The sequence below is a fragment of the Mangifera indica genome, chromosome 5 (genome assembly GCF_011075055.1).
Source record: "Mangifera indica cultivar Alphonso chromosome 5, CATAS_Mindica_2.1, whole genome shotgun sequence".
NCBI classification, from domain to species: domain Eukaryota; kingdom Viridiplantae; phylum Streptophyta; class Magnoliopsida; order Sapindales; family Anacardiaceae; genus Mangifera; species Mangifera indica.
The window spans coordinates 14660931-14683346 of NC_058141.1; the positions used below are offsets into that span (position 1 = coordinate 14660931).

The 22416-nt window shown below is 34.6% G+C and overlaps 5 protein-coding genes across 9 annotated transcripts; all 5 read left to right on the plus strand.

Annotated features, from left to right (window-relative positions):
• The first annotated feature begins 4446 nt into the window (after window positions 1-4446).
• On the plus strand, window positions 4447-5584 carry LOC123216096 (CLAVATA3/ESR (CLE)-related protein TDIF). The gene is given in 2 exon segments (XM_044636459.1): window positions 4447-5000; window positions 5002-5584. Coding segments are annotated over 2 exon segments (375 nt in total). The 5' UTR covers window positions 4447-4976; the 3' UTR covers window positions 5353-5584.
• Window positions 5585-7482: 1898 nt separating this feature from the next.
• On the plus strand, window positions 7483-14558 carry LOC123217465. 2 transcript variants are annotated; one of them, XM_044638507.1, is made up of 17 exons: window positions 7483-7623; window positions 7708-7803; window positions 7877-7978; window positions 8071-8230; window positions 8340-8478; window positions 8870-8963; window positions 9439-9579; window positions 10036-10136; window positions 10485-10598; window positions 10984-11210; window positions 11947-12005; window positions 12098-12283; window positions 12372-12495; window positions 12726-12784; window positions 13102-13247; window positions 13361-13525; window positions 14090-14558. In XM_044638507.1, exons 1-17 carry the CDS (start codon window positions 7563-7565, stop codon window positions 14396-14398), a joined length of 2283 nt encoding a protein of 760 aa, XP_044494442.1. In that variant the 5' UTR covers window positions 7483-7562; the 3' UTR covers window positions 14399-14558. The 2 variants fall into 2 exon arrangements, 1 of the variants encoding a protein (XP_044494442.1); XR_006502490.1 differs by lacking the exon at window positions 14090-14558 and having other exon boundaries at window positions 13188-13247; window positions 13361-13413.
• Window positions 14559-15066: 508 nt separating this feature from the next.
• LOC123217469 (basic blue protein-like) lies at window positions 15067-16059 on the plus strand. The gene is made up of 2 exons (XM_044638516.1): window positions 15067-15569; window positions 15723-16059. The coding sequence occupies exons 1-2, from the start codon at window positions 15377-15379 to the stop codon at window positions 15920-15922; spliced, it is 393 nt and encodes a 130-aa protein (XP_044494451.1). The 5' UTR covers window positions 15067-15376; the 3' UTR covers window positions 15923-16059.
• Window positions 16060-16192: 133 nt separating this feature from the next.
• On the plus strand, window positions 16193-18946 carry LOC123217467 (probable serine/threonine-protein kinase PBL26). Of its 2 annotated transcripts, none has more exons than XM_044638511.1 (6): window positions 16193-16879; window positions 16975-17183; window positions 17262-17451; window positions 17553-17944; window positions 18041-18399; window positions 18575-18946. In XM_044638511.1, coding segments are annotated over exons 1-6 (1266 nt in total). In that variant the 5' UTR covers window positions 16193-16764; the 3' UTR covers window positions 18576-18946. The 2 variants fall into 2 exon arrangements, with proteins under 2 accessions (XP_044494446.1, XP_044494447.1); XM_044638512.1 differs by having other exon boundaries at window positions 16780-16879; window positions 17007-17183.
• Window positions 18947-19141: 195 nt separating this feature from the next.
• On the plus strand, window positions 19142-22234 carry LOC123217466 (thiamine-repressible mitochondrial transport protein THI74-like). Of its 3 annotated transcripts, XM_044638509.1 has the most exons (5): window positions 19143-19364; window positions 19521-20242; window positions 20340-20766; window positions 21714-22050; window positions 22095-22234. In XM_044638509.1, the coding sequence occupies exons 2-4, from the start codon at window positions 19673-19675 to the stop codon at window positions 22028-22030; spliced, it is 1314 nt and encodes a 437-aa protein (XP_044494444.1). In that variant the 5' UTR covers window positions 19143-19364; window positions 19521-19672; the 3' UTR covers window positions 22031-22050; window positions 22095-22234. The 3 variants fall into 3 exon arrangements, with proteins under 3 accessions (XP_044494445.1, XP_044494444.1, XP_044494443.1); XM_044638510.1 differs by having other exon boundaries at window positions 19142-19364; window positions 19589-20242; window positions 21714-22234; XM_044638508.1 differs by having other exon boundaries at window positions 21714-22234.
• The last annotated feature ends 182 nt before the right edge of the window (window positions 22235-22416 follow it).

The window sequence follows — 22416 nt, forward strand, 5'->3', positions numbered from 1 at the left end:
AAGGAAGTCATGATGATAGATTGGTTCACTAATCATGCCCATATCTATCTGTGATATGGATTTCTAAGTGGGTGCTTTTTGTTCTGTTTTGTGTAAGTGATTAGTTTCTTAATTTTAATGAAGAAAATGGTGGGAACACAAACAGGTGAAAGTGATGTGCAGAGAGATGACATTACTTTTAAAAAAATCAGAAAAAGCAAAAGTTAACATTTCAGAAGATAATTCTTGTGCCCTACCATCTTTACACGATAATCGCTTCGGTTGAGAAACTTCTTATTACACTAATCAATTCAAGGCGGTGTTGTTCAACTAACTTTATATAAAGCACGGTCTCCCACTCTAGAAACCCCTCACCCCTTTAACCACGCATATTATAAAGCCAAGAAAAAACTAACTTTTATTAGGGTTTTTGTTTTTCATCTGGGATAAACACAAAATTGCAATTCAACGTTGATCTAGTTTCACATTCAATTCAGTTTTTCATAGAGTTTGTGTGAACGAAGGCACCCACTGTCTTCTATAAATCTGAAATTATGGCCTTGGTATCAGTTATCATAGAAGGCCTGAAATAGACAAGATAGAAAAAAGGAACAGAGAAAGGAATGCAAAAAGAAGAGTTGATGAAGCATCACTATCCAAAAAATAAAAATAAATAATGGTGAAGTGGTGATAATTAAAGATGAGCAACATTTGATCTTCACCAGAAAATATAGTAATACGTTTTCCATACCATGATTGCTGAATTATAAAAGATGTTATTGGTAAGTGTCTCTCTCTGCTCTTGGCCAATTCATGTACTTAATTTACTGCAAGTGTTGGGTAGTGAAAGGAACCTTGCATGAAAGCAATTAGGCAGATGGAACTGTTGTGATTTCATATTGATTACATTTTGAATATCCCCACCCCGTTCATTGAGAGACAAAGCAATAAGAAGCAAAGAAGATGTTGCCGTTCTCCTTATCTTCTAGTATTTATTATCAAAACATCGCATTCAGTTTAGATCCGTGCTTTCTGGGTTAATTCCATTATTTAAAGATTTATTAAGTTTAACGCAAATGTAGGAAGTTTAAATATGAAAAACAATATTATATGTTTTTTACAACATTAATTAATAGTATAATTTATGTGATAAAAAAGAAAAGTTCATATATAAGAGAGTATAAGTTTAAGTCTCTTTTAGAGATATATTAAGATCAAACCTTTAATTTATTTAGTTTAATGATTGTAAGATCAGTTCAGTGTAGTTAATATTAAAATTAATTAACGGGGTAATGCAACTCCAATTTTCATATATAAAATATGAAAATTTTTATTCTAAGTAATTTGTAATGTTACAGTACTTAACAATTTACTTGGTTTTAAGAATGAATAATTAAAATATCTAATCTACCAAATTTAATCAATTTATACATAACACTTGGATTTTTCATAATTTGCATGTGGTTGGAGAATCCTTTCATCCTAATCATATACTTTGGCTAATCTCAGCTGCACGTCAGATTTTTGACCCACAATTAAATATTTTAATGTATAATTTTTTTTATCTATATTTCTTTGACTGCCAAACAAGGCATTACATTAGAAGAAAGAATCTCTTCAATCAATTTTGGATAGCCGAAAGCCTCTGCCCTCTAAGCCCAATTTACCAAAAGAATGTTAATTTATTTCAAAAGAGAGCAAGAAAACTAGCACAATGTTGACCATGAGTGGCGACATAGACACAAACATATTACCACCCAAATTGAACTTGATCAATTGACCATTTACTGGCTTTCATATTGTACATATTTTTTTTAAAAGAAAGAAAAAGTTTTATCTCAAAACTGTGTTTTTGAATAAAGTGAAATCTTTGAATCACCCGTATTTGTTGGACGGATGGATCCATAACTACTGTACCAGATAAGTCAAGATTTCACAAACGTAATAAAAATTTAAATCCAAAACTTCATTTTGAAAGTTTTAATGCTTCACCAATTTTTGTAACATTGGGTAACGATAAAGTGAAATCTTGCATTCTGTATGATCATTTTCTCACTTGTTTTTTAACTGTGACATCTCCTTAGCCTTTTCAAATCGTGACTGCACCTTGGATGGCATTTTGCTACTGTTTGTATCTTGATTCCACATTGGTGACTAAGGGGCTAAGGCCTTAATTATATGAGTCGACACTACTTTGATCGAAGGGAACCTGATGAAGCTGAGCTGAGCTGAGCCAAATAAATCTCCTCAGTCCAGTGCTGTAGTGTCATTTCCCGGCTCCAAGCAACAAAACAGCCAGAGCCTGCCATTCATTAATCAAGGTCCCATTTAATAAAACAACACAAAAATATCAAAAGACTGTATATATCAGAGATGCTTAGTCGAAGACTGGAATTCTTAAATTGCCATCCAACATAAGTGAGTGGGAAAAAGAATATTGGAAATTGAAGATTGAAAGTAATAATTATGTATACTTTATAAAATGATTAAGTTCTAGCACCAAATACCGATTCCTTTACAAAGTCCTTTCAACGTCAAATGTGGGAATTGGGTTTTTTATTTACTGGTTCATAGACAAAGCATGAAAAAGAAGCAGCTATAACCAGTATCAGTTGATGGGAAGTTATGGAAAAATCTGCAGACCAAAATATTCTTCGCTCCACATGGCCTCCAATGGTTGTAATTCCAAGACGTCCGTACTTAACACTTTTGCTAAATTTCACAAAGAGCGCCCTTTTAATTTTCAAGGGCAGAAAGATAAGGAGCATATGGATCAAAATCAAAGTCTTACCTCAATCTTTGACATATTGGTCACCAAATGACCTCGGATTTGATGCTAGCTAGCTTATTACAGCTTACCTAAATACAGAAGAAATTAAATTAAAGATTGATTTCCACACATAGATGGGCTATCTTTGTCTTCACTATGCTGAAATAATCATTCATGATTTACTGTTTACTTTTAATAATATAGCCACTAGTAATTTAAAGTTAATTTCGAGGTCCACTCTATTGACTTTTGGTACCAGATGTCATGGAAGCTTTGCAAAAGCAGCACATGGGTACTGGCCTTCTTGGGCGGGCAACCAGGGCTGTTGGATGTGTCTCGAGGGGCATTTGATTTGATAACTTCACTATGTATACTTCATTTCAATGGCTTTCTTTTCTTCAACTTATTTACTTTTGATTTGATTAGCCTAGCTAGCCAGCCATAGCTTGGTTTGGTTTGAGCATGATGCTATAATATAAGGCTTCAAAGGAATGGAGGAAACTGTGATTCCCCCTAAGCAAACATATATTTCTACAACTATATATACGTTTTTACTTTGTGAGGAGAGGGGCCAAAACATTTCGAGCTTATTTGATAGGGCAGGTAGGAAGTTCGCTCACCAGTCCAATCAATCTCCTTTGCTGGTGTCGAGTTTCTTTAGCTGTTTTGTTTGTCAAGTAGCTTTCTTTTTAATGTGCAGTAACCCTATACAACTTCTGTAATACATTATCATATTTAATTCATAATTCTCAATATAGTTTTTCAATGCATGACGCCTGCAATCTTCACGTATAATTATGTTATGTTTCCTATTTCATCAGCTTCTACATGAAACCTCTTATCATGCTCATCTTTTTGCCATGCTCACCATCGCCACTCATTAAGAAGTTGAAAATGGAAAACCAAATTTCAAAGTTAGCCTTTACGGACCACCCCTCTCTAATTTCTCCCTCTGAAATATTTTACCCAGGCAGTACTGGGGACCCATGCATCGCCCATAACGGGAGACATACGTATATGTTTGGCCTTTCGTTATAATTTCACTTAGTCTTGACCTCGATTAGGGTTAAGAGGAATCTAACGTTTTTCATATTGGATTAATATTATATATAAATATAGTGATTCCAAATAAATATGCTAAACTAAGAGACAAAAAGAAGCAACATGTTTACTGTCCTTACTGTTTTACAGATAGAAGCTAGCATAACCATGACTACAAATTTGAGATTCACCAGGAGAGGCTGATGAAAAACATGAGAATTTCAATTCATCAGCAACTATATTTTCTTCCAAACAACCCTTTTAATATAAATTATTTGTTTTTTGCTAAATTAAGAACAGTTCTGGTTGATAAGTTTCACCCCGTACACCTTTAAATCTTCATTTCAGTTTACTGTAAATTTGACCGATGTTTCATGTTTAATTTATGCATTCTAAAATAAACTTGAAACCCATGAAGAATGAGGCTAAAGAGCCTTAAATCTAAGTTAGTCAGATTTCATATGCATCTTAAAGTAAACTTCAAAACCATGAACAATGAGAAGATAGCATTAGAAAAACATTTAAGTGGAATTTATCGTGAAAAGGAAACAATAGAGGGTAGGAAGCACGCGCCAAAAGGAACAAAGTATGGACAAACTTTTTTCTTTGTAAAAACTAAGCAAAGAACAATATCACAATATATATTTTGTTACTTAGGGCTGTGTTCTCCAAGTCAAAGAAAGATTTCTTGGGGAACCGGCCAACCAAGAAAAAGCCACCACTCCTCCTTCCACCACCTCTTCCTTTTCTTTATTATCATCAGGTGCTATTCCTTTTTTAACTTTGAATAATTTCTTTTCATTAAATTTTCATTTACAAGATACCCCAATGACTAAATGCTGCTTTCGTTTGTGTTTGTCAACAATAAAACTTTCAAACCCTTTTCCATATCGTTTTCATAGTAATAATATTTATGAAGCAGTTTTTAATAATTAAGCAAATTTTTATCATTGTTATTCCAAAAACATAATTAACCTTGTATTAGTTAGTCTTGATATATAGTATATGGTGAATTTCTAAATAAATATCAAATAAACTTCCATGTTAAGTTAGTCATATTTTTCCTCTCCAAATGTGTATCGAATTTCAAAACCTCCTTTCATATATTCACTTTTGCTGAAGCTTCTGCTGCTATACCTTTCTCTTTCCTCCTCCTCCCTTCTTTAGCTAGCCTTGGTGCTGGTTCATGGATATTGAACCCTTGCGGGCTCTTGGGGGGGTGGTTTATTTCTCTTGATAATTGCATGGCAGCACCTAAAACACCATCAAATTTTTCTGTAACAACCTCAAAATCCCACTTTCTGTATCTCCTTTTTGCCCTTTTCTGCATTTTTCTCATCCTGCTAAGCTCTAGCTATCATGAAAACCTTTCAAAAATGTCTCCCTCAATTACCCACCAAAACAATAGGTTCCTCTTAGAATCCTCTGAGTCATCATCGTCATCTACAACAGCTACCATGAATTTGCATCCCGAACAAACCAAAAACAAGGCTGCAAAAAGAGAGTATGAAGCTGCAGCTCATGAAGTTCCCAGCGGACCAAACCCCATTTCAAACAGGTAAGTTTGGAACTGGACCACCATGAACCGGTTGAAGATGAGAAAGCCTTAACGGACGAAGTTATTATGAAACTGTAATCAGTATGACCGTTGTCTCAATAGGTTTGTTGTCTTTGTTATTATTTTATGATGAAAAATGTATAGCAAGAGAGATATTCTATATATTTTTCTATATGCATGTATTTACCTATTTGTTTCATATATAGATGATGTGGTGTAAGTTATTTGGTGTTTCATATGATAATTATTTCTTGAAGGGTTTAATGGTAGAACGTGAAGGTGTTCTAATTTGAGAGTCGACAGATGACAGAGTCCTTGTAATATTTTATAATTTTTCTCTTAAAGGGGTGTCTTTTGATGGTGAAAATGGCGAATCAAATCTAGTGAAAAAAGAAAGTGAACTAGGTCCCCAGGCTTTAGCTAGCTAGCTGTCTTCCAAATAGATCTCACCATTGAGCCTTCCTGAAGAAGACTGAAAGTGAGCATAGAATTATTTCAGCACAAAAAGCGAAACCAACACAGTTCTTTTGAAGTAGGAAGAAAGAATTTTGCCTGGAATTTCTTGCATTGTGTTTGTATTAGGTTAAAATTACAAATAAGGCAAAGAAAAGAAGGGAATCTCAACAAAAGACCAGCATGAGTCAGATCTGTAAGCATACAAAACAGTGAGGAAAGAGAGAGGAGAGGAGCCCTTTTTGTTTTGGTTGAGAAATTATTAGATGTGTAGTGTTATGTTGGACTTTAGCTTTTGTCTTCTCAAAACACATCATCCAAGAAAGTTGAAATGCCAACAATTAAACAAAGCCATGAAGAGAGGCCATGATTTGGTGATTATAACAATATCACTTCCCTGTTGCCGAATATTATCCAAACCAATCATAGGATTTATGATGGCGTTTCTGTTTTCAGTAAATGAAAAAAATCATGATCTATTGCATTTTGACTTGTGCCAGGGAAGTTTAATGACCAGCAGCATTGCAACACCAAAAACTAGTTGCATTGTTCATTCCATTGAGACTCTGCACCTCTGGTTTGTTGTTTGATTATGTGAAAAATTGGAAATGGAAGGAGAAAGATTCATATACAATTTGCATAGCCAATTATTTTAAAATTTATTGCCTAGATTTTTAACAAATTGGGCATTTTTATAATTTATACACAGTTTTTTTTCAATTTGGAATCGAAAAATTAATAACCAGAGTTGGATCTGAGTCGAGCCGAGCTCAAGTTCAACTTAGTTTACATATAGTAGAGCTCGAGCTCGTGAAAGCTAAGCTCTAACTTGACTTGAATTCGGTTTGGCTCATTTCAAGCTCGAGCTTGTCTAGGACTGACTCGTTTTAGGTTTGTTCGAACCGAACTCGAGCTCAAATGGGCTCGATTCGAATCTAACCCTATTAATAACCCTTATTTATACTATGATAACGACAATATTAATTGAATTGAGACACAATGATTAGACTTACAATTATAAGTCAAAGTTTCATAAAAGTGATAGAGACTCGATTTTTTTTAACCCTTTTGAATCAAATTCATTTTTTCTACAATTTTGAAATTTATTCTTCAATAGAAACCATTCATCATAATTAAATTTTCTGTGATCAGCACAAAAGGTGTTACTAGAAGCCAGATTTAATCTTCCAAAATTGTCTCAATAAAATATGAAGTTGATTCCTTAGAATTTTTCTGTTCATATTTGATCTAATAATACTCTGTTTATCCCTGATTTGATCTAATAATGAAAGAACCAAATAGTATGGTTAGGACTACCTATGTCAAATTAATTATTGTGATGCGACTGCTTGAATTGAAGCAAATGAGACACGTGATATGAGATTGGATAATACTATATATACTTATTTTTGTGTATATAAATAAATACATATATGATATATTATATTATGATTGGTTATTATTTTATTATAAAATTAACATTATTGAATTATATAATAACATATCATATATGTATTCGAAAATACATACATATAATATTATTATATAATTTTTACCCATTTGATCAGTGTTGGGTTTTACTTACCTAATGGCCCATAATCAAAAGGACCCATTAGTCCATTGGTTCAATAGGGCCCAATAAACTAGGCCGAATAGATTGTAACCCGGAATCTTAATTCCCCACTCAATTCTGATACGGGTAGTTAAACCCTACCCGAAAACAAACTTGAAATCCCCAGTGTTAACATCCTTCAGGCGAAAATGGCTCTGAGATATGCACGACTCAGACAAATTTCAAGGCTTGTGCCACAAATTCACTCAGGTTTTCAATTAATTTTAATTAATTATGATAATAATATTTTGGTTTCTTGAGATGTTTTACGATGTCCTTTCTTAATAATGTCAGGCAATGGTTATCAGCATTCCAGACAAATAATCGGCACTTTTTCTTCCTCTATGAATCCACTGCCGCGAGATTGTGATGAAATTGGCAAAAATGGAGGTATAATTAACAAACATTTAGATTCAGTGTATTTTCTTTTATCTGTATTTTTTTTGAACTTGTAAATTGACAGTCAGTTTCAGTATGTCCACAATGTCAAAAGCATTACGTCAGAAGTCTACTCGTCAAGTTGATATGTTATCTTTCATTGAATCCACTTTCAGTGAGCTTCAAGGTATGTTAAATTGAATACATGTAAGTGAAGAAAAAGGAAGAAACTCATTGGTTGCAGTCTTATTAAAAGCTCATGAAGAAATGAATGTACAGGCCCACATCATTGTTGGCTTAATGTAGTTCAAGGAAACAAAGAATTCTTCAACAAAGATGGAGCTTTTTTGGTTTTTGCTGGACCATTCCTGGATAATTGTGGCTCAAAAATAGCTGGCTCAGTTAATAATTTCGAGCAAATAAAGTTAATTCAGCAGAGGTTAGAAGAATAAAATATTTGTTGTTTTGCATTACTGGATATGGGATATTTGTAGTAACTATGTAATTAATTGTTAGGAGCTTCAATATATGTAACTTATCTCATGCAGGTTTCCATTGCTCCGTGTTATGGCCTTTCTACCTGCCTGCTCAATTAGCTCCACTACTGATCAAACTCGTCTTTTTGAATTGGTGATGAAGGAATACATTACATTTCCTGTTTTATTGTCTAACAAGAACTTCCCTAAGGTGATGTTTTGAATTCTTAGTTTAACTTTTGAAACTCAAAATAATAAGATTCTGTGATTAGAAATGCGGTTTTCACCATAATGAGTATTGGACCTTCTAAGATTATGGTTATTTGTTGTTTAATTCTGCCAGTGCAATTTTCAAACAAGGATTTTTTTGAGGTTGTGGAATGTTTCTTGTTATCAGCACAAAGACTTCTTATTGTGATCATCATATTAATGATATGTAATATGGATGGTTTAAAATCTATTTTCCATAGTTGACTGTTATTTCAATAATGTGTCAGAACTGAAGGATTGTATACAACCATGACTGAAATTCCATTGTTATAAATTTTAGTCTTAAAGAATCATTGGTAGTTTTGTTGAGATAGTAACATGTTGCTTTTCAGATGGAAATCGGAGCCTGCTACATCCTATTTAAAAATTTTAGAAATGCTAGAGTTTACCCTGAGAAGGGCCTAGATGTTGAAATGCTTATGAAAGGTATGTGCTTAACATATATGATACTAGCTATGTATGCATTAAGTTAATTCCTTTTTCTTTATATCTTATGGAGATAAGTATATGCATCAGGCTAACTTTTTTATATGGTGAATAAAGGTTTTCTCATTCTTGTTCTCTACTATTGATCCTGACATAACATTTATGTCCTTACTTTTTACTTTATTTGCTATTTTGGTATTAAAATGTAACTTGGAAAGGACCTCCTTATTGGAATTATGCAGCATTTCAATGTAGTTTTTGTAGTAGTGAAGACATTTTGTTTCTGACTTTTTTATCCAAAAAGAAACAAGAATAAAAAATATTTCCTGCTATGTATTACCTATGCATGGAATACTTTTACTTTGGCTTTCCCTGTAGGTGAGTAGATATTATTGGATTGTGGCCCTGAGCTGACATAGATGTATGCATCTGTGGGAGTATTTGTGCCATTTCTCACTTTGGTGACTTTTTGCAGCTGTTGAGGAGTTAAATCTGCCACCAACTGGGAATTCTAGTTCACCCTATAACCTGAAAACCATGTGGGTGAAACAAGTTGAGGTTGTTAAAGAACCATATTTATGTTATTCTTTGAGGAACTTACTCCTTCACTTCCCAGGTATAGACTTGCTGTGAATGCTTTGTTATCGACTTGCCATTAGATTCTCAAAAGAGCTGAGTGTTCCAGATTTCACGTTTCTATGCTTATTTCCTCATTTGCTCATATGACTTTTTCTTTATCTTTGTAGAAAAATTAGTTCTGATAAGAAACCAATTACGTGTCTCCTAAATTTTACCCGTCTATCCAATTACCTGTCAAATTTTTAATGGTAATATAGATGGCCTACCTCATTAGATTTCAAACAGAGAAACTTACAGATCAATGCCAGTCTGTGCTTTATTATAGATCAACTGAATACTTGTCTTTTTTATATTTGTTGTCTAGTTTAGTTTGCTTGCAACATTTATATACACTATTTAGTACATGAAGTGCTCATATATCTTAATCTTATTTGCTCAAGAAGTTCTATATGTTTATACTACACTTTACTCAAAGATCCTGATCCTTTTGCAGGCTGCATATCTGCAGATGAAAGTAGTGATCGCTTGTTCCTTTCTGACAGTAATCATCATCGGATCATCATAATTGATGGCAATGGAAAGATTCTGAACTGTGTATGTATAAGGTCTAACTATTCTGTTTTTTATGAGTTGCAATGCAGTTTTTAAGTCTTCTCTAGCTTGTAGTTTGAAACAGTTCTAAGTGAGTAAACAAAACAAATCCCTCTTAGCTTGGTATTTTCATCTCACCAGTTGTTTATCATGCTGTCTTGAAATTTAGTTTTGGGATGTTAATCGTTTATGTTATTTTAAGGTTTAGACTCTAATGTTCCAAAGCCACTAATACACTTTTTCTTTATTTTATCTTTACAATCGATATCTAGTGTGTTCTTCTATTATTTGTCCATGGATGACACTGGGGAATAAATTAATTTAGATACCACATATATTTTTTTATGTCAGATTGGTTCTTGCCCAGGTTTTGAGGATGGGGACTTTGAATCTGCCAAGCTGGCACGTCCTGGAGCTTCGTTTTATAACGAGGACGAGGATTGCCTATATATTGTAGATTCAGAGGTATGCTTTTAAGAAATAAAGATTTCTGATTTTAAAGTTTTAAGGAAAATTAGATGTTTCAAGCGTGAGACTTCATCCTTTTTAATTATGCATTCAATGTGTACATGGTTTTTCATTTATCTTTTAGATAAGATATGTCTTTGTACTTTTTCTTGATTATATTTGATTGATGAGAGTAAAAAATGTATTTACTTGATAAGTTGCTTTCTTGTCATTCTTACAGAAAAGATTTATTCTCTGTGAGTTTTTTATACACTATTTCATCTTTATTGATTTTTTTAATTAAATCTTTTAATATAGTGCTATCTTTAATATGTTACCATCACTTGTAATTATTTTTATACTTCTATACTTCTTTGCTTTATGGTGGTTCCTATCCACTTAGAACCATGCCATCAGGAGAGCTGACATGGAGAGGCGGGTTGTGGAGACGCTATATCCAACTTGTACTATCAATAAGAAATCTAATAATTTATGGAGCTGGATCAGGAATAAGCTGGGTTTTAGGAAGGATGATGATACAAAGTCCAAAGAGTTTGGCGCTCAACCATTGATTTTTCCCTGGCATTTAATGAAGTCAGTGGATCATAGTATTTTAATTTTCAACCGCAGGTACAGGACACAACTCTTCTTTGTTCTTGGTCAATAAGAGCAGTGGGTGTCCACATGAGTTTTTATGATAGATCAAAAAATGTAAGGTGTTTTTAAGAATAAGCCCCTTGTACCTGCTAGGAGGATGAAATAGTTTGTCAGGACTTATTTTCCGAATTTATGGAATTTTTATCTAATTAGGACCTGTGTGAAAGTGGTTTCAAGAGAAAGTCTAGATATTCATCTTTCCAGTTGGTTAAAACAGTAAATGTGAAGACTGTAGGAGGTTACATGTTTTCAGGTATATTTTAGGGTTTATGTATCTAAGTTTCATGTATTTTGATGCCACTCAAGAATGAAAATGTAGCAAATAGGAGTTACTAGAAAAGTGTCAATGCATTAGCACTCTCTCTGCTACCCTAAAGGCTATATTTGGTTCTTGATATGGTATTATGTAGGATATGTATGCCCACGAGTGAACCACTCTACTGCTTTGGATAGGACATTGCATATTCATTATTTCCCATACACATTTTCTTGTGGTTCATCATTGTAAAGTATTGAGAACCTGAGATAGATCCAGCATGCTAGAAAGCTGGCTTGTTATGTTCATTGTGCTTGCAATGCTCTATAGCCCCAATCACAAGTTTAAAATGTTTTAAATGTAATGAGCTATACTATTGTTCATATTTAATGCTTAACTATATTCTGTTTATGTATTATGGGGATTGGAATTATAATTTAGTTTTATTTGCAGCTTTGAAACTTTATGGATAATGGATTTGGCTTCAGGAGAAATAAAAGAAGTTGTCAGAGGTTCAAAATTGGTTTATGAAATGCTTTGGTTTATCGCTTATAATAAATGTCAATTTATTATTTCTAACATTGCCAGGTAAATACTCTATCAGGATTTTCAAATATATTGGAGATCTGTGGACGGTTGATAATGGAGAAAGTATCCTTCTTAAAACAGATGCCTCATGATTTATTGCAAGAACAAATTGGTTCTAGCTGTTCACCAAAGGAGCTTCCCTATGCTGGGCTTATATCGTCCTTTACAATGCTTCAAAATCATATAATCATGTGTGACATGGGTACCAAATTCTGTATATCTTTCTTTGGTGTTTATGTGTATCTATTCTGTGCTTGTGTCCATTTATTCATTTTGTTTGGTGTTTTAAGTTGGACAGAAGGTGTTGAAGCTGAATAAAGAATCTGGAGTCCTTTCAAATTTCCAGTTATCAAACTTTGGGCTTCTTGGTTTACCTTATTGGCTGTCCTTCCCTTTGGAAAGAGTTTACTCCATGTGAGTGTTTTCACTTTTAAAAATTGGCATCATGTGCCATAGTTTCAGTCTGGCTACCACAAGTTTGTTTCTTCCTTCCTTCATTAATTTGTTTACAGAGACAACCAATGGGTGCTCTACATCTAACTCTACATTCTTTTAATTTGGATGGATGTAACTGTAATGGTGAATTTTTTTCATTTGAGCCCTGATTATACGCATTTTTATAAATTGTCTAAATGATTTGACAGTGCTGATGGACTTCTGGGAGCAGGGACTCACCAATTTCAACACTTTGGTTTGTTGCCAGGTATTTGGAAACCCACACTGGATTTTTTTTCAACTTGTGAAATAGTCTTTGCTTGATGTGTTTAACTCTTATAAACATATACTTTGGTATCAAGTTAAATCTTTTTATCTGAATTTCGTGTTAATGATATGCTGCAAAGTTATTTAGTTTAAAGCAGGGATCACTATTCTTAGACCGAGTCAGCAAATGTTATTCAACTAACAATTTAATTTATGGAATATGCTTTTAGTTTGTTGTCTAGCTTCCATTGATGGTCCAGGGCTGCAAATTATGCAACATCAACTGCAGTGATCCTAGATTTTTTCTCTATATAACAGGTAGGATTGACATCAAAATAAATGTAGATATCCCTTTGGATACTGAGCTTGTTGAACCATTACAAGAAGGATGTGTATGGCTCCAGGCTAGAGGAGCTGCTACTGAAGTATCGAGAGCAGAGGATTTAATGGGATCATCAGAAAAGGTTCATACACTGCAGATTTTTCTTTTCAATTTTTTTCTGATACTATGTTTCATTTTGTTTCTGCTAGTCTGTACTTTTAGTAACTCAGAAGTTAAGTTCTTGGGTGTACACAGGTTGGTGTTTCCCAGCAGTGGTTTGATGAGTTAGATAACCTTGCCTTCACTACCACTGAATCAGATTTGGCTATTGAAGATGATAAAGCAATTTCAGATTTGAAGTCTGATGATGCAAGAGTTCACATTGATTGTGCAGTCAATACCAGTTCTGGAACAAGTGAAGTATGAATCTGATCTCTCCTTCATTCTCTTCTGTTTATCTTTCTCTGCATGGGGAGATATTCTTCCTGCTTTTGACCGAATTTTTGTTTAAGAAGAGTTTGGCAGTACACAACTTTCTCTTTTCGACAGTGGAAAAATGAAGTAAATTTAAAACTTTTAGATTCAATGATGAACATGATCAAGTCAACCAGTTAGCCAATGAGCATGGTTTATGCATAGGGAGGGGAGGGATGGCTTTTTCATGTGTGGTGATCATTAAAAAAAAATGCAAAGTAAAAAACAAGAAATTAAAAAATTTGTTTGATCTGAAAATGTTAAATTGCATGATAGAGTGGTTAATCTTGGCTGCCTAAACATGTTGTATTTATGTGAGCATGCTATCTACCCATACATTCTGTACTGATGTAAGCTTCTTGTTGTTAGATGTTTAGATCTTCGGGAATTTCATGAAATTAGAAATGATTTATTGATTATTTACTGTTACAATGCAAATTTAGCGCTAACCTTTCACACACCTTGATTTGTGTCAAATAATTCCTTTATTTTTTTCCACATATCTTTCAGGTCATTATTTATGCAGCATTATACTTAAAGCTGAGAAGATATCCGGATCAACAAGGAGACAGTCAAGAAAAATATGCAGCAAGGATAACAGAGATTTTGAATCCAGAGAGAATTGGAGGGATAGGAGGTGATTCATGCATCCATCTCTTGTTAAAATCAAACAGGGATTTGAGAGATCTCGTCTTCATGAAACCGCTACATGTTAGGATAAAATTTCATTGTCTCGATCACCCAAAAGCAGCTGATAACTCAAAAGAAATCGTCGTAACAAATTCTTCAATGGCTTTCAACGTATCACTTCACACATAATTGTTTCTTATGAACAATGGTAAGTCCTCTGATATTTTTGTAACCTATTGTTGCATTCATCTACTTATAACATGGAAATAAGGCAATTTTTTTCCTTTTAAATTTTACAAATTATAGTGCTATATCAAGCCTACTATGCTTCATATGCTTTTGATCTCAATCTATAAGATTCTTCATCTCATTCAGTATAGACGCAGTTAATTCATTCGATTGATGTGAAGAAAGAAAAGAAGACAAAGGGTCAAAATACAACTAAAGATGGAATCTTAGTTTATACAGTTTGTCTTCTTTACCAAACAAAGCTAAATAAATAATCACGTGTGATGTCTTTTGCAATAATGGAATCTGATATTAGAAGAAAGAACAAATCTTCCTTATTCATGTGATCTTGATTGGACTTTGGCTTGTCCTAAATGACGAAATATGGGTAGGTAACTGTCGCGGGAATCAAACTATTCTATCTGGTTTTTGAGCAAAAAATTAAAGGAAAAGAAGCTAAGAATTTTTTCATTGGGGTAATATGATTTGCATTTGAATGCAACGGTCTTGATTAGCATTATTCATTTCCCCGCAACAATTATTTTCCCCAAATTTTCGAATTAGTGATATGATTCAGAGCCTTTTTCTTTTCAGTTTTATTCAAATGTTCAGTCATGATGTTATTGGGTGTTATCTTACTATTAATTTAAAATCTTCAAATTGAATTATGACATATCAGTTAATACCCAGTTGGGTAAATTGTATTTGAAACAATAAGTGAGCTTAATTGAATACAAGAACCTATGTATGTAAAGAGACAATGTCAAAATCTAGATTGATTCCTGTGAGTTTCACCAACTGTGAACAAGTGGACCTTTATTTTTTGGCAATGGCCACACCAACTGTTCTTTATTAGACACCACACTCTATAAAAGCAACTAGCTACACACTTCACTTAATCAAATAGTCATCACCCTCAGCAGTCAATTAGGAATTAAAATGACTGGCTTTCTCCAGGGAAGATGCGGTGCCAAATCTTTGCCTGTTGCCACAGCTCTTATTCTCATCTTCTTACTTCAATTTAGAACCACTAAGGCTACTACTTTCACTGTTGGTGATACTTCAGGGTGGACTTTCACCTTTAACCAGAATTGGACTAACGGGAAAAAGTTCAAGGCCGGCGATATACTTGGTTCTTCACTTTCAAATCAAATAACTAATTTCTGCAAAATCTAACATCATGCATTTGAGAATTCTTTTTTATTAAGTGTTTTTACTCGATAATATTCAATTGTAGCGACAGCCAATTTACAGGTTTTTTCTTTTTCTCTCTTTGGTTTTGCAGTGTTCAACTATGATCCATCACTCCACAATGTGGCGGTTGTTGATGTGAATGACTACAGCAGCTGCTCTTCTTCTCCAAGCTCAAAGACTTACTCAACTGGGAAAGATAAAATTAAACTATCCAAGGGACGTAACTACTTCATTTGCAGTATCCCTGGCCATTGCGACGGTGGCTTGAAGGTTGCTGTTGATGCTTCTTAAGTAACAAAAATCTTGTAGCTTATACATTTCTGCTTCAAACCCTGATCCATTGTTATGTAAGGCGATTTAATCAGCTACTTATTCTGGTATTGAGCTCGGGTTGCCATTGAATAATAAAAAAAGTATTCACCATAGTATTTTTGTTGTTGATTTTCTTTCAATTTGAATTAGAACGTGCCGTGAGCTCAGTTATGCCCATCAGAGCCCCACTAGGCAAATTGGCAAGTCTATGGATGGAAAAAATGGACTTTTCAGAGGGATGAATAATTGAGAACCGCCATTGCAGAAGATCCATTTTTGTCAACTGCCATTACTACTATTTTTGTCTTGTTTCATTGGCTATAAAACACATATATCTATCTACCTTGATATATTTAAACTCAAACCGCAATCATAGTCCCCACAATAACTAGACGATTCCCCGCCAAATTCTCTCTCTCTTTCTCTTTTTCTTTCTCTTTCTCTTCTCTCCCCTTTCTACGGCAAGTGTAACCGTTTCAAATTTCACTTTATTTTGTTTCTGTGATGCTATTTTGGCGTTTTAGGGTCTAGGTCCTCATTGTTTGTGTTAGCTACCATTAGCCAGCATTTTTATTTGTTAATGGTGTAATGAGAATTTTGAAGGTCTTAATTGTATCAAAATCAAATGTTAGCTTCATCATCCTCTTCTCAAACGTTGGTTTTTGGAGTCTACAATGTAATTTTATTAAATTTGACGCCTATTTCAATTCTCGTGGATTAACTCAATGTTCGTGAATTAGATAACAACCATTTCTGAGATCAGAGAAATCAAAAGAATCTTATCTTAGATTTCTGGGTTTGATTTTTTTTCCCTAAAAAAAATGGGTTGCTTCTCGTGTTGTTCAAAGAAATCCAGCTCTAAAAGAACAGCTTCTTCCAAAAAACAGCAAGCAAAACTCTCAACTCGTCGACAAGATCAAGGTCCATCTCTGTCCCGTACGTTACAATAACCCTGCGTTCATTTTCAAGCCATGTTTATAATGCTTCGTCCTAAAGTATAACTTCATATTTTTTTTTTTCCCTTTATGCAGAGAATCCTAATCCTAATCCAAAGCTTGCGCAGGGAACTGTTGGTGTAAAGAATGCTGCTAACAAAGAAGCAGGCGATAAAAACATTACGGCACAGACGTTCACATTTCGTGAACTAGCCACAGCTACAAGAAATTTTAGGCGAGAATGTTTAATCGGTGAAGGGGGATTTGGGAGAGTTTATAGGGGGAAACTAGAGAATAGTGGGCAGGTAAAGGATCTTGATGTGTTTGATGAAATCCTTCTATAGGAATGAAGTAACATTAGGTTAACTTGTTCATGAATTCAGGTTGTGGCTGTGAAGCAACTTGATAGAAATGGCTTGCAAGGAAACAAAGAATTTCTTGTTGAGGTGTTGATGTTAAGCCTCTTGCACCATGAAAATCTGGTCAATCTTATTGGTTATTGTGCTGATGGTGATCAAAGACTTCTAGTTTATGAATACATGACAATGGGATCTTTGGAAGATCACCTTCTTAGTACTCTTTCTAGCACCTTTTGTTTTTCAGCTTACTGTAAATTGATACTAGATATTCTGAACTTACTGTAAATTGATGATGCAAAATGTGTTGATTTTCAGATCGTTCACCTGAACAGAAACCATTGGATTGGCAGACAAGGATGAAAATAGCATTAGGTGCAGCAAAAGGCCTAGAATATTTGCATGATAAAGCCAATCCTCCGGTCATCTACCGCGACTTGAAATCCTCAAACATCTTACTAGACAGCGAATTCAACGCCAAGCTCTCTGATTTTGGATTAGCCAAGCTTGGACCTGTTGGAGACAAGACACATGTTTCCTCCAGAGTAATGGGAACATACGGTTATTGTGCCCCAGACTATCAAAGAACAGGTCAACTTACTGTCAAGTCCGATGTCTACAGCTTCGGGGTTGTATTGTTAGAGCTGATCACAGGAAAAAGAGTCATTGACACAAGAAAACCGATGGATGAGCAAAATCTAATCGCATGGGTTAGTCCCCCTTAATTTCTTCAATTTTAATGGTGCCATGCCATATATAAATTTTCTTTTGTATGTTTTTCTATCTGGGCATTTTACCTTTGGCAGGCACAACCTGTGTTTAGGGACCCAAGAAGGTACTCTGAACTGGTTGATCCACTTCTAGAAGGAGAGTATCCAGTGAGAGCTGTGAATCAAACAGTGGCTGTTGCAGCCATGTGTCTCCAAGAAGAGGCAGGCGTTCGACCTTTGATTAGTGATGTAGTCACTGCTCTCAGTTTCCTTGGAAACGGTGAAAATGCAGCCACAAAAGTTTCCCCTGATGCCGCCTCTCTTCTTAATACACCACCTGCTCAAGAAGTGGCCAGTGATGCAAATGGTAATAATGAAGATAGACTTTTGGAACGCCAAAAAGAGGTGGCAGAAGCAATACAATGGGGTTCTAATTCCAGACAAGCTGCATCATGGTGTGCAACTGCTTCTTCACCATAGAATTTTCAATAATATATACATACATATATTAAGCATATCATCTCAGCATGATTTAATTGGTTCATGGCTCTACATTCTTCTATTTTTATTTCTATATGCAGTGTTAAAACATATACCAGCATAATTCTCATCCTGAATTTTGTGTCACAGATGATCCCCAAAAAGGGCCTCCCAACAACGCCAACGCCTGAAGATTTTTGAAAGCGGTGAACGCGTGAAGTGTAGGGAAGGAGAAAGAAAAAGGGTAAACGTGAGGAATGGGATCTCCAAAGCCACCCGTCCGAGAGGACATGACAGGACAAGACCGCCGTCTGAGAGACTGATTCATTGATTGATGATTCCGTCTTCAGCAATTGCTTCAGCCCTCATCATCGGAACCGAATGACGATCTTCATTGGGCAGAAGGGGGCATAGCTTAGCTACATGGTATTGATGGAAGTTGGAACTGACTCAGTTGTTACACTTTCAATTCTATCTCATTATCCTCATAATTTCTGAAATAATATTAAAATCTTTATCTTATAGATTTGTGTTATTTGTTTTTACATTCAATTCTAATACAGAAAGTATGTGTTTAAAAAAAATTCTAACTATTTCATGATCACCGATTCACCATGAGAGTAAAGAATTTGAAGCCAAAAAAATAAATTGGGTGGCATATTTAAGATAACCAAGTAATATAGTAAATAAATTTTCTTGTATTGTTGGTGGTCTGACTTTCTGTGTAACAAACAAACAAACAACCAACCTATTTGAGATACCAACAGATTTTGCACAGCCAATGCAACCAAATACATAAAAAACAAAACGATAACCAATAGATCAACTAAATCATATAAGATGTCGTTAATAAGCTGAATCTCAGATGCTCTCTCTGTCTATAAATTCTTCTCTTTTCTGAAGCAACAACGATCCGATTTTCACTCGTATTTGAGGCCAGGTACAGATTTCTCCTCTCTTCTTTATATTCGTTCAGCCTGGCATTGATTTCGATATCACGATCTTCTCATTGGGTTGCCTTTCAATTCTGTATTTCTGGGCTTATTTTAAGTACAGATTTTGACCTTTGATTCTTTTTTTTTTTCATTACATTTAGGAAAGTTCTGTGTGATTGTGAAATGGGTATTTTGTTTTTTCCCTGAAGAAGACAATATTTTCATACAGGGGTAAAGCTTGAAGTTGGTATATGCTTTTGAGCTATTTTGGGAAATTATGAACTAGTTTGAGTCATAATTGGGTTAAAAAAATATGACAAGTAAAGTTTGGAAGTGGGTTTTGGGTTTGATATACATAGTCGCGGTTGCAACTATATGGATTGCTGCCAGTTTTGTGGTTCAGTCTGTTGTTGATGCCGGTGTCTCGCCGTTCCTCATCACATACATTTGTAATTCCTTGTTTGTGGTGTACATTCCCATTGCTGAAATTGGGCGATATTTGGTCGATACTTATGGAAGTTTATTGTTTTGGGGAAATAAAAAGAGTAGCCCATTGCAAGAACTTGAACACTCTGAACAGACCATTCTTCTTGGAGAGAGTGATGTAGTTGTTAAAGTGGATGGATCTTATCCATCCACTATTGTGGAAGGTGGAGAAATATGTCAGCATGAGAGAGATATTGATTCAAGATCAGAATTTGTTTCACATGAGCTTGGGAGGACTTCGCCTGATGTTCAAAGTGACGGACATCCTGATCAAGGACTTGATGCAAAAGGACGATGGACACGCACTAGAGTGGCAAAGGTCAGCCTGTTGATTTGCCCATTTTGGTTTTTGGCACAGCTGACTTTTAATCTCTCGTTGAAGTATACTACAGTAACAGTAAGTGTATTTTAATTTATTTTATGAAATCTCTTGCTTCTGATGTCTATGCATTACACAATTGGGTGTAATTAGTTCCTTTCCTTGTTGTGTGTAGTCAAATACTATCTTAAGCAGTGTATCAAGTCTTTTCACCTTTTTGGTCGCTCTAGCCTTCCTGGGTGAGAAGTTTACTTGGGTGAAATTTATCAGTGTTCTCCTTTGCATGGTGGGAACTATTATTGTCAGCTTGGGTGACTCAGAGAGCAGTACCAGTTTAGGTGTAACTGCTTCTAATCCCCTTCTTGGAGATATTCTTGCCCTTGTATCAGCTGGATTATATGCTGTTTATATTACCCTTATCCGCAAGAAGTTGCCTGATGATGATGGAAAAAGTGGTCAGGCTAGTATGGCACTTTTCCTTGGCTATCTTGGGCTTTTCAACCTGATTATTTTTCTTCCAGTTGCCCTTATACTCAATTTTACCAAGCTAGAGCCTTTCCATACACTGACCCTGGAGCAATTTGGTCTAATTGTTGGTAAAGGTATGCATTCAAGTTACATGATCCTTTTTTCCTTGGATGTTGGGTTTTAAAATCTGTTATCCCTTTGTTATCTGTATTCTTGTTTTTCTTGATAAAATGCAATCATATGACATAATTAGTTAATAACAACTCAGTGTTTTGTTTCTGTTCCTAGTAGATACAAGGATTCTTGTGATATATATCTATCCTAGCAGATACTAGGTCTTGTGATATATATGTGTCTCTACAAACTCACCTTTTTATCTTTGCAAACTTCAGTATTGGTGTCAATCCTCAGTCTTACTGCATACCTGTAATTTTAAGTGTCATAATGCTGCATGAGGAGATGTGATCATTGGATGCTGTCTTTCTTCTCATCTGAAATAAAACTGCTTATTCACACATATTCGCTCTTTCTATAGCATCTGTAGTACTTCTGCTCTGTGGAGTGTTGCATTTTACCTTATAGAGACGTTGATAATCTCATTATATTATATAAGAGCTGTGCATTGTACTTTTCTGTGTCATACCATTTTGTTGATCAGAAGAAAGAAGCATTATGTTTTATTGTATTTCAGGACCATTTTAAATTTAGTTTTCTAAAATATAATAATAAGTTTTACTACATTGTGTGCTTATAGGTATAGAAATTTCTCATTAATATCAATGAAAAAGCCTGTTTCCTTCGTGTCGAAAGAGTAATTGGATATGTTATAAACTACATGTTTATTTACTATATGCTGTGAACAGAATGGCATCTAACTAGCGCCTGTCTTCACATATTGAACTTTTTATTGTACTAAAGTTCCTGTTAATGACATGGGACCTAATTTCATGATTTAAGATTCTTTTTTTTTTTTTTAATTTTATGACATTAATATCTGTTTCATTTTAGATGATCTGGGTTTTGATTAAATTAGTCATTCAGTATGTAATTTTTTTATTTTTATTTTTTTCAACATTGGTAGGTTTGTTAGATAATGTGCTGAGTGATTATTTATGGGCCAAGGCTGTACTTCTTACAACAACAACGGTAGCAACAGCTGGTCTAACAATTCAGGTCCCCTTGGCAGCTGTTGTGGATTCATTAACAGGCAATGCCCCCCATCTCATGGATTACCTTGGAGCTGTAGCTGTTATGATCGGTTTCACCGGCATCAACATTCCTTCTGAGTTTTTTGGTAGATCAAAAGAAGCTACTCTCGAATTAGAAACTGAAAATGCTAGTTTAAATGATCAAAAGCGTGTCTCATCACCCCACCAAAATACAACTGCAAATTATTGAATGTTACTGTCTTTGTTGCAGAATTCAGGTAAATCTATCAGTAGATTTGTACCATAATATATCCGAATGGTTTATTAGTTAGCATAGCCACAACCACAAAGCTTGGTTTTGAATTTGTTCTTTAAACTTGAGCTAACTTTATCATGCCTTAGACCCTTTATATGTGCTAAGTTTGCTTAGATAAAGAGTTTTGAATTCTTTCAATTCTTCAATGGTTTTGTTGATCAAATTTTTTTGTCTCTCAGTCATTCAGCAAAAACCGGGACCTAATGTGAAAAAAAAACAAATTCAAAAACTTTACATGAAATAAATTTAGCTACTTGAAAATTAAACTGGCAACTTTTTACTTCTCGCTGTGTTAACACACAACGGTCTGCTTGAGGAAG

What these genes read in the sequence shown, in the direction of transcription:
- LOC123217465 (XM_044638507.1), top strand. Translation starts at nt 7,563, where the DNA reads ATGGCTCTGAGATATGCACGACTCAGACAAATTTCAAGGCTTGTGCCA. An exon ending in ATGGAAAGATTCTGAACTGT is followed by an intron (nt 10,137 to 10,484) that starts GTATGTATAAGG and finishes TTTTTATGTCAG; the next exon opens with ATTGGTTCTTGCCCAGGTTT. An exon ending in ATTTTAATTTTCAACCGCAG is followed by an intron (nt 11,211 to 11,946) that starts GTACAGGACACA and finishes TTTTATTTGCAG; the next exon opens with CTTTGAAACTTTATGGATAA.
- LOC123217469 (XM_044638516.1), top strand. Translation starts at nt 15,377, where the DNA reads ATGACTGGCTTTCTCCAGGGAAGATGCGGTGCCAAATCTTTGCCTGTT. An exon ending in CAAGGCCGGCGATATACTTG is followed by an intron (nt 15,570 to 15,722) that starts GTTCTTCACTTT and finishes TTGGTTTTGCAG; the next exon opens with TGTTCAACTATGATCCATCA.
- LOC123217467 (XM_044638511.1), top strand. Translation starts at nt 16,765, where the DNA reads ATGGGTTGCTTCTCGTGTTGTTCAAAGAAATCCAGCTCTAAAAGAACA. An exon ending in AACTAGAGAATAGTGGGCAG is followed by an intron (nt 17,184 to 17,261) that starts GTAAAGGATCTT and finishes TCATGAATTCAG; the next exon opens with GTTGTGGCTGTGAAGCAACT. An exon ending in TTTGGAAGATCACCTTCTTA is followed by an intron (nt 17,452 to 17,552) that starts GTACTCTTTCTA and finishes GTTGATTTTCAG; the next exon opens with ATCGTTCACCTGAACAGAAA.
- LOC123217466 (XM_044638510.1), top strand. Translation starts at nt 19,673, where the DNA reads ATGACAAGTAAAGTTTGGAAGTGGGTTTTGGGTTTGATATACATAGTC. An exon ending in TGAAGTATACTACAGTAACA is followed by an intron (nt 20,243 to 20,339) that starts GTAAGTGTATTT and finishes TGTTGTGTGTAG; the next exon opens with TCAAATACTATCTTAAGCAG. An exon ending in TGGTCTAATTGTTGGTAAAG is followed by an intron (nt 20,767 to 21,713) that starts GTATGCATTCAA and finishes CAACATTGGTAG; the next exon opens with GTTTGTTAGATAATGTGCTG.